The sequence below is a fragment of the Scomber japonicus genome, chromosome 19 (genome assembly GCF_027409825.1).
Source record: "Scomber japonicus isolate fScoJap1 chromosome 19, fScoJap1.pri, whole genome shotgun sequence".
Classification (NCBI taxonomy): Eukaryota; Metazoa; Chordata; class Actinopteri; order Scombriformes; family Scombridae; genus Scomber; species Scomber japonicus.
The window spans coordinates 2,947,493-2,965,886 of NC_070596.1; the positions used below are offsets into that span (position 1 = coordinate 2,947,493).

Sequence of the window (18,394 nt, forward strand, 5' to 3'; positions counted from 1 at the left end):
GGTTTGTAAAATTGTTAGATAGAGGTACCCCTAAATTTTTAGTGAGAATTTCAGTGTTTTGGTATGCCCATCAAACGGTTCAGGTCAAATGGGACAACGTTGTTTCTGTTCCATTCTGTGTTGGTAACGGAGTGCGACAAGGAGGAATTTTATCTCCTATTTTATTAAATTTTTATATGGATGAATTATCAAATCAGTTAAATAGGCTAAAAACTGGTTTTCTTGTGGGCAACACTATTGTTAATCGTCTTATGTATGCTATGTCCATATAGTGCTGGGCTGCAGCAGATGTTGAAGGTGTGCTGTCTATATGGCCTTGATTATGACATGAAGTATAACTCTAAGAAAAGCCACATTATGATATCGCTGGGAACAAGAAATCAACTTTTCCAACCTTTTATTTGTCTGACAGTCTTCTTGCTGTGTGTGTGGAAATGAAATACCTAGGTCATGTCATATGACTGGACGGATGACAAAGACATCCATCGACAGCGCTGTAAAATGTATTCTCGAGCTAACATGCTCATAAGGAAGTTTTCTATATGCTCTGACTCTGTGAAGTGTTATCACTCCATGTTATACTGCCCAATTGTGGTCTAACTATAACAAAAAGAGTATGCAGAGGCTCAGTGTTCCTAGGTGGCATAGTGCCAGTCAATTGTTTGTGTCCACTAGAGTGCCAACCTGTGAGGCTCTCTTAAGACAGCTGATGTTTAGTTTTATGCGTCGCCTGGAAAAGTCAGAGAAGCGCATATGGAAGCCCTAGTCAGCCCTCTGAAAAGTCTAGGCTAAGACGGCATTGGTGCAATAGCGTGTATATCTTATAATATGCATATTGTTTGTATTCTTATTGAATCTCTCTTTTTATACTTTTTTTTTACTGTATGTTGTGTTATATGGACCTGTGTCTGCAATAAAGTTTATTATTATAATAAAAATGTAGTAAAGGAGTAGAACTGGACAAATACTAGGAGACAGTTCTGACAAGCTCCAACCGGATTTGAATCAGATATCGAAAATACTGTAAATATTTATATTGGTATGGTAGCTTTTCTTTATTATAACTATGTGCACTTTAAGCTATGTATAATGCACATTTTGTGTTTTGCATTTTGCATTTATGTCATCTATTTATATTGGTGACATGTATGATGGTTGATTTAATGAATGATGTCTGTTGTGTGATCTGATTGGTAGATGTGGATCGACCAACCTATTTAAGGTGTGTAAAGTCACCTGATTGAAGGTCTGTATACTTAAACATTGTCCTGAATAATCTTTCAAATGCAGAAGACAGTGTTCAGCACAAGGTCTTCTCCAACACACCTGTCAATCTAGGTGTGCAAAAGTTCTGCTCCTTGATGTTCCTGCATAACCTGTTTTTGTTCTTTTTTCTTTTTGCACCTTGCTTATTTGCAAGTATCACTGTTTAAAGCCTTTTTCACAATTAGTTCCTTTCAAGAGATCAATATGCTCACTAAAAAACTACATTTGAAGACATCATTTAAGATACTCAGAAGATATTCATTCTGAACAAGCTGAAAGCTGTGTTTACATAGAAGAAAAGTCAAAAGAAGTCAAACTAGAGACAATATGTGAAAGAAACACGTCTCCTCATGCATGACTCAACTTTGAGCAAATACTGGAGAAATAAAAAGGTTGTTCAGGGCTTGTCGATTTAAAAAAAAAACAACAACAATTGGGAAATCAGATGAGAAATATGGGAAGAGATCCTTAATAAATGATCACTAGACCTCATGCTGTTTATCGTCAAACACCATATCTGCTGTTCAGTGGGACTGAAATTCAAGCACAAGAAGAGAGTCTTAAACAGAAATTTGGGCACATCTCTTTAGTGATCGAGGCTATAAAAGCTGAATAAATATAAAGACAAACTACAAGCTACCAAGCTGAAGAAATACAAATATGATAATGGAGATTACCAAAGAAATGAGATACAGTGGGGTCCAAAATTCTGAGACGACTTCCCTATTGGGAAAGTGCTCTCCCACTGTATATGACTGGGAAACAAAGGAACACATCTCATCCTCGCAGTCTTCTGATGTTCAATCGTGTATAGGACCGCCACAACCCTGCAGGAGTTCTCTCTCTTCCATTGGAAGGGATTTCATTTTTGAAAGTGACTCAAGTGGTCCCTCTCATACTGGCCTCTTTTTTTAGAGACGCAGGAAGAACAACAGAAAAGGCTGAAGAGATGCAGGAGGGTTAGGGTTAGGGTTAGATAGGGTTAGGGTTAGGGTTAGGGTTAGATACAGTAATTAACATTTCCTCTTAGGAATTATCAAATGATCTTGGAAAGGAAGGACTTCTTCCCACCAGTGGTGTAAATGCAGTAGCAGTGGGCATGTTCAGGTGTTTTGAACAGATTCAATTTAGACATCGCCTCTCCAAAAACACAGTTTTACCAAAGTTTCCCACACCCCTATTATACCCAAGAGTACCTACTTGGCCCAAAACCACTCATGTATCCATTTACACTCTTTGTAGAATAGAATAAAGGACTGCTTTGATTAAACTGATTACAGATAACGCTATTGTGACTAAATGTGTGGATAAAGGTGAGACTTTTTGTGTCCAAGATACAGACAGATATTAAATAGAAATTCTCTCTAACACAAACTTTTATAAACAGCTGCACATCGACCCTACTAGTTATTGTGTGTTTATTTAGAAGGTTTTAGCCATGCAGTCTGTGATTTTGTGTGTACATAGTGTGCAAATATGTCGGTGTACATAATGTTCACAGTACAGGAAATAGTGGGGCTCAAGGCAATGTGGTCGTCTGTTCTTATCAGAGTATGTTCGTTACTCTCAGTCTCAGTGTGATTATTATGCTTGATGAAGTCTGTATGGAAAACATCCCTGATCATCATTGACACTGAAGCTTTTGATAGAGTTCTTCATCTGGAAGACTCATCACAACTTCATTCTGCTCTGTCTTCTTCTAAGTTCTCTCTTCTTCCTTCTGTCCAATTCAGAGTGACTTCCTGGTAAAAGACAAGTGTTGGTGTGAGAGAGGAAACACACGTGGGAACATACATGAACTTAGAGAGAAGAGAACATGCTCCACACTGACAAAACCAGGACTGAAACAGAAAGTAGTCGAAGAATTTAGTTTGCTGAGAAATACTGGCATTAACATTTAGATAAATGAATGCTTTAAATTCCTGTGGTGTGAATAAGCTTTGTGTGCTTTGTGAAACTAAAACCTGCCATGAATATGATCATTTCTAAGATATTGTGCTATAGCTCCACCTTCTGTAAAACTGAGGAATCACAAGAATATTACAACTGGGCTATGCAGCACTTTTGTTTGGTTGAGGCAGCAGCAGGAAGTAGGCAAAGGAACAAATTACATCATCAAGCATTTTTATAACAAACTTCAATAAAAACACAATAGTTTTTAATGTCTGTCACCTATCTTTAAACGTTTAATGTAACAATACTTACATAACAGTTTGACAATAGTAGAAAGTAGAATCTTCCTCATTCAAGAAAAAACAACAGTTTGGTCAGACTCTGATCTGACAACAAAAAAATAATAATTGCCTGTCAGTGCATGTAGATGTATTGAGCAAAGTAAGAAAAATGTAGCTTCAATCAAGTTGTAAATTAAAAAGTTTCACTTGGAAGTTGAAACAAGTATAGAATACACATGGATAACAACAGGATTAGAAGTTTTTAAAAAAAGAAAGTGAAACATCTAGTTGTCATTTTGCAAAGTAACAAGTGGTAGAATAAAATCAACACATCTTTTTTTTAAGATGTGAACACAGTTTGGTTCCTCTGACTGATTATTATATATGACATCATTACATTATTAATAGTGAAGCATCAGTGTTAGAGCAGCATGTTACTGTTGTAGCTGCTGGAGGTGGAGCTAGTTTATACTACTTTATATACAGTTAGCTAGTTTATACTACTTTATATACAGTTAGCTAGTTTATATTACTTTATATACAGTTAACTAGTTTACACTACTTTATATACAGTTAGCTAGTTTATACTACTTTATATACAGTTAGCTAGTTTACACTACTTTATATACAGTTAGCTAGTTTACACTACTTTATATACAGTTAGTTAGTTTACACTACTTTATAGTTTACACTACTTTATATACAGTTAGCTAGTTTACACTACTTTATAGTTTATACTACTTTATATACAGTTAGTTAGTTTACATTACTTTATATACAGTTAGTTAGTTTACACTACTTTATATACAGTTAGCTAGTTTACACTACTTTATATACAGTTAGCTAGTTTACATTACTTTATAGTTTATACTACTTTATATACAGTTAGCTAGTTTACATTACTTTATAGTTTATACTACTTTATATACAGTTAGCTAGTTTACATTACTTTATATACAGTTAGCTAGTTTACATTACTTTATATACAGTTAGCTAGTTTACAGTACTTTATATACAGTTAGCTAGTTTACAGTACTTTATAGTTTATACTACTTTATATACAGTTAGCTAGTTTACATTACTTTATATACAGTTAGCTAGTTTACAGTACTTTATATACAGTTAGCTAGTTTACATTACTTTATATACAGTTAGCTAGTTTAGTCCAGTGGTTCCCAACCTAGGGGTGGGGCCCCTCCAAAGGGTCAGCAGATAAATGTGATGGCTGCTGAGATGATTAATGGGAGAGGAAAGAAGAAAAAACTAAGTTCTGATACACAAGATGTTTTCAGTTTTTGGACTTTTTCTCTAATCTTTTTGAACACTTATTTGAACATTTATTGAAATGAAAGCATGTGAGAAGTTTAGAGGGAAAAAGCAAAACAACTCATAGACATGTGAAATGTGAGCCGACTACACACTGCTTTTTGGTTTCATCTTTAACAATGTGTTGTATTTTAAAAGCTTGTTATATTATCCATTGTGTCAAATCTGCATCTGAAAAGTAACTAAAGCTGTTAAATAAATGTAGTGGAGTAGACAGTACAATAATTCCCTCTGAGATGTAGTTGAGTGAACGTATAAAATAACATCAAATGGAAATATGTTAATAAATACCAGTACCAAAACTGCAGTACTTCAGTCAGTGTCAGTGTCCACCAGTACCTGCAGTGAGTACAGGGCTGCTGCTGCTCCATCCTCCTGTTGTATTTCATCCGTTCTCATAGAATTTGCTCCAGTAAGGCCTCTTGATAAAAGCAGCAGCAGTACAACAGGAAACTAGGTCACAAACACATTCAATTCACTTTGCTCGTTTAACTCCTGCAGCTCAGTTGGGGCCCCCTTTCCTGTCCAGCATAGAGATGTTACAAACAATGTGTCAGTGCCTTCTGCTCCTTGGCCACTGCAATTTTTGATGATAAATAAAGTGTAAGAGTCCTACTTGATCAATGTTTTATTGACTGCTTCGGTCAAAAAATGTTATAGTTGTCTCTAAGGTTCCTGGGTTTGGGAATAAATTGGTGCCTGTTGAGGGCAGGAGGTGATGAATTTTAATAGAATTTTATCATTGAAGAAGCTCCTGAAGTCATTACTTCTGACAGTCATAGGAATACATGGATGAATAGAGTTATGACTCTGTCAGCCTGGTAAAGGAATCTAGTTTTATTCTCCTCTGTTACTGTAATGATAAGTAATAAAAACAGCATATACTGTATGTTATAAAACTAAGCAAGATTCTTCCAGTTTGATGGAATGCCATATCCGTTCAAATGTTTGCGATGTTTTCTTTTTGTGGGTTTGGTAGTTATACCACAGAGCTAACCTCTTTTGTTTTATTATCTTCTTTTTGTGTGATTTGCAGTAATATAATGGTTATATATATGTTTTACACAGAACCATACTGGAATGTTTTCTTTACCTACCAAAAGTCCTCTTTGTGATGCCATGTTACTATAAAAGAACAAACGTACTGTACTGTCAACAGCAGTCCTGAATGACAAAGAGGAAAACATATGGGAGCACTCTCTTAACATCCCAAAAGTCCTCTTTGTGGTGCTGCAATGTGACCATAAAATAACCAAAATGGAACATCCCCCTAAAATCATATAAGGAACTTTGACATTTCATAACTAATGTCAATGATGTGTAAAGCTACAGTAGAACTACGTTAGTCACCTATATTTGAGAGGACGTTATCAGTTTCCACTCAGACTTCAGAGATTCAATTTGTAATGTAGTACATTTATCACAGGGAGCAGAAAAAACATATTCAGTTCATCAACTAATGCAGAGAGAGTTTATAAATTAATATAATCTGCATCATTTATATTTTACATTCTAAATGATTTCTTTTCGTGCCACCCATCTTTTAATTTATTCTATTTTTTCGCCAGGCCTTAATTTCTATAGCTACAATTTCTATTGTAGAGAGGTCCATGTTGGATTAGATTATATTACACAGAAATATATGTCCTCCCCATTTACCATAGGGTAGATCAGGGTAATGTGGGACACTTTTTGCAATTCTGACTTGTTTACCTTATCTACATATGAATCCAATACATTATATCAACACCTTATATCATTATGAAATCCCTAATGCCGTTTGCTTGTTAAACCAGGAGACAATTTTTAGATATTGTACTCAAAAGGAAAATGGCATATATATTAATATTCCTCATACCAAATCATTTCAGAATATCTAGATTTTGTAATCTGGGACACTAGTTTTTAGGCTGAAAAATACTTTGATTAATATAAAGCAGCCTTATCTGTCAAAACCCATATTTAGTCATTTAATTTCGTAGGCCAACAGTTTTTAGGTTAAAATCTAGAATCCTGTATGTAATTTTAAACAATATAAGGCATGGCAAGGCAGCTTTATTTATATAGCGCATTTCATACACAATGGCAACTCAATGTGCATTACATAAAACAAACATTTAACAGTAAGAATTGGAAATAAAAAAACATAAAAAATGCAATTTGAGAAATAAAAATAAAACCCAATAACAGTAAAAACATGGAAACATTTTTGATTTGATTTGATTTATTTCAAACATGTATGAGTGACACAAAAAAAGTAATCTGAGAAACAAACAATAGGGTTAGAGAATAGTCAAAACAACAATAATAATGTGAACCCAACATGTCCAAAAAGGAGTAGGATGAAGCATATGCTTATTTAAACCTACCCCTTCTCTACTACTCTATTAACAATCAGTCTTCCGGTACATATTTACATATTTACAAAAACATAATAACAAAATAAATAAATAAATAAATAAATAAATAAGTGAATAATACATTAAAACATACACACACACACACACACACACACACACACACACACACACACACTAATAATAAAAATAATAAAAATAAAGTATATAAGTATAAGTAATAACTTACACTGTAAGCATAGTTAGCTTTAAAATAATTGAATAGAAAAACAGATAAATGCACTGGAGCTTCATTGTCCCACATTAGTTAATGTCCCATATTACTATTTAATCCAGTCTATGTATAGACTGGACTACACATGATGTTAGTGGCCAGAAACCAGTGGCTAGAGAGAAATGTTTCACACTTTGCCCTGAAGTAAGACTCACAGGCAAGGCTTTCCCCGGGACCATGTCCACTGTACAAACAAAAAAAAAACATTCCGCCAACCAACCATGGAAGACTACAGGGAGAAATGTGTACGGAGCGTAAAATAGATGTGCCTGTAAGACATAACTCAGGGTAGAACTCTCACAGAGCCAGACAGCTGAACCGAACAGCAACCTTTTAGCTCAAAGCGGAAGTTTGCGCAGTGTCTTGTTAGCAGAGTTTTGACACACACTTACATGAGTTCAGGGAGACACCGCGACTTATTAGCATTGTTTGCCGCTAAACCTGGAGCTACAGCGGAGTCAGGCTGTCGACTGAAGGTAAGTGAATGAAATGTGAAGAAAGTAGCGAGGAAAGGTGTGGCACATGAGGCCTCTGTAACTTCCTCTGCGTGCTGGCATCAAAACACAGCAAGAAGAAGAGGAAATAGTGCGTACTGTACGCAGGAGGTAGCTGCGCTGTTTGTGTAGAAACAACGTGAAGTTAGTCAGTACGACAGCTAACATTAGCTGACATTAGCTGACGTGACTGTAAGGACAAAACTCTCTAATGTCATGTTTATTCATATAAACATTAATGTTGTATTTCTCAGCAGTTGCAGTAACGTTACATGGGCATTCATTTTTGAGCAACACGTCTACATTTATGTTAGCCTCAAAATATTAAGTATACTTTTTATGGTGCAGTTTGCTTGGAACTGAGATATGATACAGCTGAGAGAGTTATGATAAGAAAATTGAATTGAGAATATTGAATGAAATGTTAGTGGTGCTTTGTAGCAGCAGGAAAAGCAGCTGTCACTAATAACATTAAAGATGGCTCCCAGTAATGCCTGTGTGACAGTGTGACAGTGCCAGCATGGATTCATACCACGACCCTAAAACTCAAGCAGCTAAATGGAATTCAGCCATCATTCATTGTATTTCTTACACCTGTGCTGTCACATGTCATAAGAAGTTCTGTTAGCTTTCACTTTGACTAACTGCATAGTTTTATATTAACAAATGATCAGATGACTTTGTATAATGTGAAAAGTAGAATAATAACCAGCTCTGTAGTTTATTTCAGCTTTTAAGCATCTCAGCTAATTGTTTGCACTCATATCACGCTGATTTTCAGCAGCAGGTAGATATTTTGAGTTATACCCCATCCAGACTGATCTGTATGGGTCAACACATATCAGCAGACACTCCTCTAGACTTGGGTTGGATACAGCCTGGCTTTGACGACCTGGCATTACCACCTGGAACAGATAAAAATTGAGAGAGAGAGAGAGATGTATGAAGTACACAGCAGACTGCAGTCTCTGCTAACAGTGAGAAGCAGGATAACTGTCTCATGAACAGGTCCAAACATGTGCGTGGAATATGTGTTGCATAAGGCCTCATCACATGTGTCTGCTGTCTGAAGGTGATATTAGACCAACATGGCCAACATAGTGGAGCATTTATCAGCTAAAGAGATACTTTTCCTAGACCAAACTAGAGCTAAAAGGATTTGCATTCATCAGGTGGTCACAATCAGAAATGTCCATGTTAAGTGTGTAAGTACATCTTTGACCCTAGCTAAGTTTTCTTTGTTTTTCTTTTCTTTTTTTATATTTTGTACAGACACATGCACACGCATACAGACAAAAAGACAGTGCTAATCAAATTAACAAACCACAGTACATATAAACAAAATAAACCATTTTTATACACACACAGATACACACATACACACATACATATATAATAATAGTAGTAATAATAATAATAATAATAAAGAATATAACTGCCTCTCTCTGTCTTAATCTGAGAATGGAGTTTTTTCTAGCATACTAAGCAAGCCAACTTAAGGAAATCAAAAAAAAGGTTTGATAGGTCAGGAAACATGAAGTCAGATGACCAAACTTATTTGGAAGGCAAATGTCCAAACTGTGTGTGACAATTGACAGATTTCTTGTGTAATGAGGAACTCTTTCCAAATGAATCAAATTCTAGATAAACTGGTGGCTTGTTTCCAACTTTTGTGCCTCAAGCAGTCTCATGTTTCTTATGAGCTCATGTTTCGGACCTATTTTCAGTGATGTCACCACTGTCTCAGAATGTTATGTTCCATACTAGAAAATTGGTAAAAGCCACACATTTTCTTGCATCACTCAAATGTGATATCGAGTGTAGGAGACCAAAGACCGTATTCTGACACTTTTTTTTTTAAATTTAGGGCTAAATTCTCACAGTGCTACTGCTGCAGTAGAATGACACTGTATGTAAATACACATAGACATCATGCTGGTATTCTGCGGTGAGGAATTAGTGAGGTGCCGTTTGATCTGAACACCTCTCTCTTTTTCTGTAGATGGGAGACACCCAGTAAGCCCCTCCATCTGTGTCCAGCACTTTCCTCTCTATTGCCATGACGACGGGTCGCTGCACTTTGTTGCCAGAAGTTTTGCCAAACCAGTGTCTGACAGCTCATATAAGATGCCGGCCTGAACCTGAACCTGAACCCGACTCAGACTCCATGTATGGGTTCTCTGCAGAGGCTCTTCCAGGTAAAACCATGGAGGAGAGTAGCGTGTCAACCAGCGAGCAGACTCATTATTACACACAGGTGTCCTCCAGACTGGACGGTCAGCTGATGCCTGCAGGGTTGGATGCATACACCAAACAGTGGTAGGTCATGCACGTTTTCAATCATTGTTTTTTTGTCACAACCCTGTCCATGACGGATATATGCAAAACAATAATTGTATTGACCATTTACTATACTTGAGAATCGGGGCCAGTTTGTTGATGAGCAGAAGGTCAGATTTATCATATGATCATTGGAGTTCACCACTTGCTGATTTTAGTATTGTCCATTGTAGTGCCTCCCATTAATGTCTCTTTGTTCCCTTTACTGGTCTTATCCTCAAGTCTTAGTTCGTCCTGTGTAAGACATAAGGAAGTATGTGAGGGAAGAGGAATTGAGGAAACACACTTGAGAGGCTGTGAATGAGAGGCTCTTTCCTCTGAACATCTGAGGTGACGTCAATTTCTGATGAAGCCGGCACAGCTGGATCACAGCTGGTTCTGCTTTCAGTATGCAGATGTTAACAGATCTTTAGCCTCTTTTGATGACTCAGGGTTTGTGTTTGCACACAGTTATCACTGACAGCACAGTGGTGTAGTGACATCCTCCAACAGCACAGAAGTAGCTTCAATATCTGTTCAAATAAACAGTCTGACAGGCATCCACATATTATAGCATCTAACACCCCATCAAAAAATAGTTAAAGATAATTCATTCCAGTGTTGTTACTTCTCATCTCCCTGAAAGGAATTTATTTGACCAGACAAGATGTCTTCACTCACTCCACCATTATTTTGAGGAATCATCACCTCAACTATCGAATATGAAGGAATCAGCTATTAATATATAGCCATTAATAGGCAACAATTTAAAAACTCTGTCACACAATTAGACAATTTACATGTGTTAATTACTGAAAGAACAGCACAATGTAAAGGAGCTATAGAGACAACTGTAACCTACAGAATAGGCCATGTTTAAATAAAATCTAGCTTTTTTTGTGACAGTCTGACATGATTTTCAGGCTCAGGATGATTTTATATGAGACATGCAGCTGTGTCACATATTTTCCAGAAGAAGTTGAGATATTATTGATGATTCAGTCAATGTTATTTTCTGAATACATACAGTCAAGCCCGAAATGATTCATACCCCTGGCAAATTTTGACTTAAAGTTACTTTTATTCAACCAGCAAGTTGTTTTTTGACCGGAAGTGACACAGGCGTCTCCAAGAAGATAAAAAGACGATGTACAAAAGGCATCATTGTGGTAAAAAAAATATTTCAGTCAGCTTTTATTTATATTTGAACAAAAAGTGGCATGTCCAAAAGGGGTATGAATAATTTCGGGCTTGACTGTATGATCAGCTGCTGTTACACAGCTAACTGCAATCACATATGAGTATTACTTCTTTAAGTAGTTTGTACAACAGCCTGACTGTTTATTGTCCTGTCGTCTAAACTGACCAATCAATGACGACATTTGATCAAAGAGGTGTTACTGTCTGGTTAAGAGAAAAAAAAAAGTCCACAGAGGAAACACCTGTGGCTCCTCTCTCCTCTCTCCTCGTCTCCTCATCTCCTCTGAGGTGCATGTTTAAGGGATTGGAACATCTTCCATGTTGGCGGATAGAAGAGCATGAATTAGCAGAATGGAGAGCACCCCCTGTATGCCTCACTCAAAAAATAAGCATGACTTGCCGCTGATGCACCTTGACTTCCTTAAGTACAGCGCTCATCAAGAAAAGTGAAGCTCCGCCTGGTGGTCAGAGGTGTAAACACAAACAACAGAAATATATGCATACAACTGAAATGCTACAATAGATCATTTTATTTCCACATCAACATAGAGGAAGAAGTGCTGACACTGCATTAAATCATTCAACTGCATTAGCAGTCTGCAGAATGCACAGCACTGTCATAAAATATGCCAGTGGCATCACATAACCTGCTTGTTATTCAAGGCAACGTGGTAGTTGAAGTTAGTTACCAACACAACAGTAGCTAACACCATACACAGCCTCCAACTCTTCCAGCTGAAGGCAATAGACATGCACCCACCTGATTCAGAAGGATGACACCGACCCATGAACTGAAGCAAATGACACTCTGCTGGCAGCATTTCAGTGCTGTTGGTGTAAAAAGTAATTTAAGCGTTAACATTTCAGCAATTTCATCATATCAGTGTTAAAAATTCCTCCTACTCAGGGACCGGCTTAATGTTTGCTAGTGTGTCATTTACCATGCGTACTAACAGAGGTGGCAAAAGTACTCACATTCTGTACTTGAGTAGAAGTACAGATACTTGTGTAGAAAAGGACTTTGGTAAAAGTAGAAATACTGATTCAACTCCTTTTCTCAAGTAAAAGTAAGAATGTACAGGCTGCGAAAGTTCAAAAGTAAACAGTATAAATTAATTTTTACCATCAATAATACACAATATCTCTTTTGATCACTTGACAAAACATAAAAAGTTCTCAGTACACAAAATTGGATAGTTTTCCTCTTTTGTTAGCAACCTGCACAGTGGGCTTCTTTGGCTGAGGCCCCCCAGATCCTAGGATCGCCACTGCTGCGTTACTGTTTTAACACAGACTGCTGTTATTAACCTCTGTAAACTTCTCTTATTCCATACTGTCTACACACATTGTCACACTTTGATTCTATGAGCTTTCAATGTGTCAGCCGCCCAAGGTGACATCTTACCAGGGAGTCACGGAGCACTGTACACACCAAGAGAAAAAAATAAAAAAGGTTTTCTATTGCTTATTTGCACATCATGTCTTCATAGAGGTTGAAAGTAACACGCCTGTTTTGACAATGTAAGAAGTAGAAAAGTCCAGATATTTGTGTTCAAATGTAGGGAGTAAAAGTAAAAAGTAATCAGACAAATAAATACTAAAGTAAAGTACAGATACCCGGAAAATCTACGCAAGTACAGTAACAAAGTACAAATACTTTGATACTTCCCACCTCTGCGTACTAATGCAGCAGACACACACATGTGGGCTATTTCGAATTCACTACTTCAAATATAAGTGTAATATTAGGATAAACTAAATACAGTTAAATGAATGACTAAGTACACATCTAGAGAGGGGTCACATAGCAGAAGATCCACACAACCCTAACATGAACCTGTTGTTTTTAACACCCTTTCACAGTTTTACTTAACATTAAGAAACTGGAACCAGTCTCTCCTGACCACCTCAAGGTACATTTCAAACCTGTGGGAAAACACTTGTGTCTCACATATAGGTATTGAGTTGTATCAGAGAATGAAGGATTTTCACTTCAGATCAGTCCTGGTACAGCAGCTGATTTAGATTACAGGCAAAATCTTTACACATCTGTCTCAATAGAGGACTTCTATTATGTTTCTCCTCATTTTAAGTCATATATGTATATATAATGTTGGCTGTTCATATTAAACATGGCTAAGATATTTGGGAAATGTAGAAGTCATCACTGTGAGCAATGAGCTCAGACTTCAGATTGCTGTGAATGCTGGGTTTCACACTGTTTTCTATTTGCAGCCTCAGCTGACGACAGATGTCTTTATATGGTCATCTGCTCCACACGCAGCACACCAGCTCACTGCTCCACTCTGCTAACATTGTGGCATGTTTCCACTGTTTTGGGGGTAGTCACGCTGTGCTGGTAAACTGTGGGTGTTTTCCCATCACACAACAGGGCAAGCACATCATCATCACTGTGGCTGTTTCTGCTTGTACTGTTCCTCCCTGCATTATTTCTTTTTTGTTGTCATTTAAATTTTTATTGAATTTTTCAACATTGCAGGGTTGGTGATACAGGCAATGTTTCTGCCGTAGACAATATGAGACATGGTACATGGAAATAGAGAATACCAAATAATCAAAATTAAAAATGCGAACAAGTCTGACTCACATATATGGAAGAAAGAAAATCAGTTCATAATAAAGGAAGGGGGTGTACTGTTTTCAGTCACTGGTACTCCGGACTGAATTTTCATCAGCCTTTATAAAGGTCCCAAAGAGCTCCCAAGTGTAGGTCCCATCGTCCTTGTTCCCTTTCAGTCTGTTCAACATAGACTCATAAGATGCAGTCTCCACCATTGCATTCATCCAGTCCTTCAAGTCCGCTGATACAGCAGATTTCCAATATCTTAAAATAATTCTGGACCACAATAACAGGCAGTTTCTTTTTGATACATTTGGTACCTGAGATCTATCCCCTAATAAACATTCCTCAGGGGTCAGGGGGATCACTATACCTGACCAATGACTCAGGAAGTTTAACCCAGAATGCTGTTACAAATACAGTGCAGGAAAGTTCTCACCTCTGTCTTACATTTCCAACATCAATTATTATTCATCACTTTGATTCTTCCCTGCATTATTTCTAACTGATTTGCTGAACAAAGAGCTCCAAGTATCTCCATATGTTGTGTCAGCTGGTTTTTAGTCACACTAACAAAGCTCTGCTGACTCACAAAAAATCCCAATAAAAGGAGCCAATACTCCCTGTTAGAGACAGAGGCTGAACTGAGGAGCTGCATAAAGTACTAGTATAAGATATATATGAACTGTGAATCATGCCAAGCTGCTCTAGTGGAGTCCCAGAATGGAAATATAGAGCTGGAAATAATCATAATGGGTCCCCTTTAGCTATCTATGTAATCAGCTGTTTCCTGGTCATAATCAATAGATGGAAATTAGGAACCACAAATAGTGTAGTGTTAAAGTAGGAAAGATGTGTTCTGTGTCATTTGATACCCCACTTGTGTAACAGATTGTAACAGTAATGTCCAGCTGGAAAAATAGTTTTCATTCACTTGTAAATGTAACAAAGCTGTATTTAGTGCTGAGTGACAGACATTCCTATTGTGTACTTATGTGGACCACAGTTTACCAAGCTTCTAGCTGAAAATATCCAGCATCTGCATTTTCCTTGGATGTATGATGCAGTTTAATCATGTAATGTAAATATATGATACATGATATATTCACACAGCATTATAACCGTCTGTCTTCTCAGTGCCCTGACAGAGAGCCCCATGTGTCGGATCTGCCATGACAGTGGGGCCCAGGAGGAGCTGCTGTCCCCCTGTGAATGTTCAGGGAGCCTGGCTACCATCCACCGCAGCTGTCTGGAGCACTGGCTGTCTGCCTCAGGAACCAGCCACTGTGAGCTCTGTCACTACCAGTTCACCGTGCAGAGGAAGTCAAGGCCGCTGCTCGAGGTACGGAGATAAGTAAGAAACAGTTAACACAGTGTTATTTCTTCACCTTATATGTTACTGACTGTGTTTTGTGATTCTGGTGGTGTGTAGTGGCTGCAGAACCCGGGTCTTCGTCAGGAGAAGCGCACCCTATTTGGTGACATGGTGTGTTTCCTGCTCATCACGCCTCTGGCCACCATCTCTGGCTGGCTCTGCCTTCGCGGTGCCATCGATCATCTTCACTTTTCCAGTCGGTTGGAGGCCGTGGGGCTCATCACACTGACAATTGCCCTCTTTACCATCTACCTCTTCTGGACACTGGTGAGTATGCTGAGGCGTGGGGGGGGGGGGGGGGGGTCAGTTTCTGTCCCATTTCATCACATTTTCATCCAACTTGAGTTTGCAGGTCTGACTACATTATGCATGTTTGATACTTCTGTGTGCTTGTGCCTTGTGTTGTAGCAGGTCTTCATAGAAAATGACTGACATCTATTAGTATGTCATCTCTTAGTAATATGTATGAGTAGGGGGTTACACAAGCTATCTTTAGCACCTGACTTAAATGTTACTCTAGCATTTCAACATTGCGCTTCTAGTAAGTTCGGGGACACACAGAAGACTGGTAAAAAAAAAAAAAAAAAAGAGAATGGTCAGAATTTATGCAACAAAGCTCCAAAACACTGGATCCTACATTTCCCATAATGCAACTAATGCAAGCATCTTGTGGTTTAGACCCTCTCCACCTGGTTAACACCCACATACTTCTAAATACAAAATTCCAGTTTATAACTTTTTAAGTTTTGTGGTATGAATGTTAGCCCAAGCTGACATAACACTGGTGACATCATCACTTTCTTCCAGACCCTCACAAGCTGAGAAGTACTAACCATAAACACATAAAATAGGTAGTGTGACATTTTTGGGAAATTCTAACATCTGTTCTGTCTTCCCCAGGTGTCTCTCAGGTATCACTGTCGATTGTACAACGAGTGGCGACAGTCCAATCAGAGAGTGGTTCTCCTGTTACACAGTGAACCGTTAGCGCTGCACTCCTTCCAAGGCTCACAACGAGGGAAGCAGCCATCCAAAGAGTCGATAGTGTGAGCACAGAGCCTGCTCCAACACAGGCTCTCATGGACATTATTCATCCTCTGCTCACTTTGCACTTTCAAGTACTCATCTGAGACCTACTAGAGCTGATGTCACATGTGAATGGATCACACAGTGAGCTGATGAAGCAGCCCCCTGATGGGGGAGGGACCTCTGTTGAACCAAACAACAGAGGGATAAACACTGTGATTGTCACTTGCAGTAATAGCACTGCTCCTTAGATGAAATGAAGCCCAAGTGAGACATGTTTGCGCCATAATGAAGATATTATGGCTCTAGCATTACTTCAAATAACAGGACCATTTGACATTTATGGAAATGTTGTTGGCTCATTCAGATGAGAAGTTTCCCAAAATATCAGACTGTTCCTTTTAAAAATGACTGTTCTGTAAGCACTTACTTCAGCAGAAACAAGTAAGCTGTGGATGTCCATATTTTAGCAGCATAAACAAAGACATGGATGAATAAAGATGTGTGATGTCAAGTGGTGCACAGCCTTAAAGTCCTCTCATGGTACATTAAAGTGTTTTAATTAGTCAGTGGAGAGTTTTTGGCACTTCTGATTGATAGACACATTTAAACCAAAGGTTATCTTTTGTATTTGTTGTTTGTTCTGTTTTATGTGTGTGTTGATTGAAAATAAAATACAGTATTCAATAAATACGCTTGTGTTGGTGAGGTTAATTTATTGATTATATGAGGTTTATCACAGCCTTATATAATTAATCCATCACAGAACTAGAATAGAATAATCAATCCATCACTTTTCCAAATACAGTGGAGCCTGGCAGGTACTGTAGGAAAAATATATATATTTCTCACATCTCCCCATGCACACACAACCACACACTCACATATACACACACTAACATAGGTAACTTAGTAATGGGGCCATTACATAGACTTACATGTTTTACCCTAACCTTAACCACTGACCCAAAATCAGCTTTTTCCAAATTGGGGACACAGCGTTTGTCCTCAATTGGACAAGCTGCCCGCAATTGACTGGTCTTAATTCAGTTAATGTGCCTCACTAAGGACATTTTTGGCTTTTCATTTTTTATTTTCTTGATCATTTAGACTGTGTTTATGCTTATGGCAACAAATTCTCCAAGGACATTCTTTTTAATATATATATATTATTATTATTATTTTAATCACTTCTAATAGATCTATAATACACTGTATAGACACAATTGTTCCTCAGGGCTCCTTAGGGACACAAATGTCCCTATTGAAACCCATTACCCAATTAGTATTCTATAATGATAAATCCAGCATTCTAGAATGGAAGACATGCCATCACAATAACATTCCAGAATGGAACACTTACCATCACAATCACATTGTAGAATGGAACATGCAACATTATAAATGGAACACTTACCACAATCATATTCTAAAACAGAACATACTACATCCTAGAGAATAACAGCGTTAGTCAGCAACCAGTCATGTTTTTACTGCTTTGGAGAATGACAGGCTGGTTGTACATGACTGTTACAACAAGACTGCACCACTCTTAGGTTGTGTTCATACCTAAGAGAAAATCCTAAATACGAGAAAACTGGTGAATGCAACAAGCTCTCGTAAATCACTCGTAAGACTGACTGAAGAATGAATCTGGTCCACTGAGACCATCATGTCTAAATGTGACCTAAGACAAATCACAAATCAGAACCTACGTAGTGCTATATGGTGATACAGTTCTTTCTACATTTAAAGAGCTTCATGTTTGTGTCAGTAAACTTATCCTGGTGATGCAATAAACTTCACAATTTTTCATGTAGCCTATTTTCAAGTCACATACTGCCTCATATGAACAGTAAAGATGTTTTCCTCTCTGTAATCATTCCTCCTGTTCATACTGACTATTAAAAGATCTCCTTGAAATGTGCTTTCAATGGAAGTGATGGAGGTCTAAATCCACAGTGTGTCCACACACTCATTTAAAAGTAGATGATCAGCTTCT

General features: G+C 37.7%; 1 protein-coding gene across 2 annotated transcripts; it reads left to right on the top strand.

Moving 5' to 3' along the window:
* The first annotated feature begins 7,756 nt into the window (after positions 1-7,756).
* Positions 7,757-17,077, top strand: LOC128380264 (E3 ubiquitin-protein ligase MARCHF3-like). Of its 2 annotated transcripts, XM_053340009.1 has the most exons (6): positions 7,757-7,873; positions 9,759-9,800; positions 9,894-10,210; positions 15,129-15,333; positions 15,424-15,633; positions 16,267-17,077. In XM_053340009.1, exons 3-6 carry the CDS (start codon positions 9,951-9,953, stop codon positions 16,414-16,416), a joined length of 825 nt encoding a protein of 274 aa, XP_053195984.1. In that variant the 5' UTR covers positions 7,757-7,873; positions 9,759-9,800; positions 9,894-9,950; the 3' UTR covers positions 16,417-17,077. The 2 variants fall into 2 exon arrangements, with proteins under 2 accessions (XP_053195984.1, XP_053195983.1); XM_053340008.1 differs by lacking the exon at positions 9,759-9,800.
* The last annotated feature ends 1,317 nt before the right edge of the window (positions 17,078-18,394 follow it).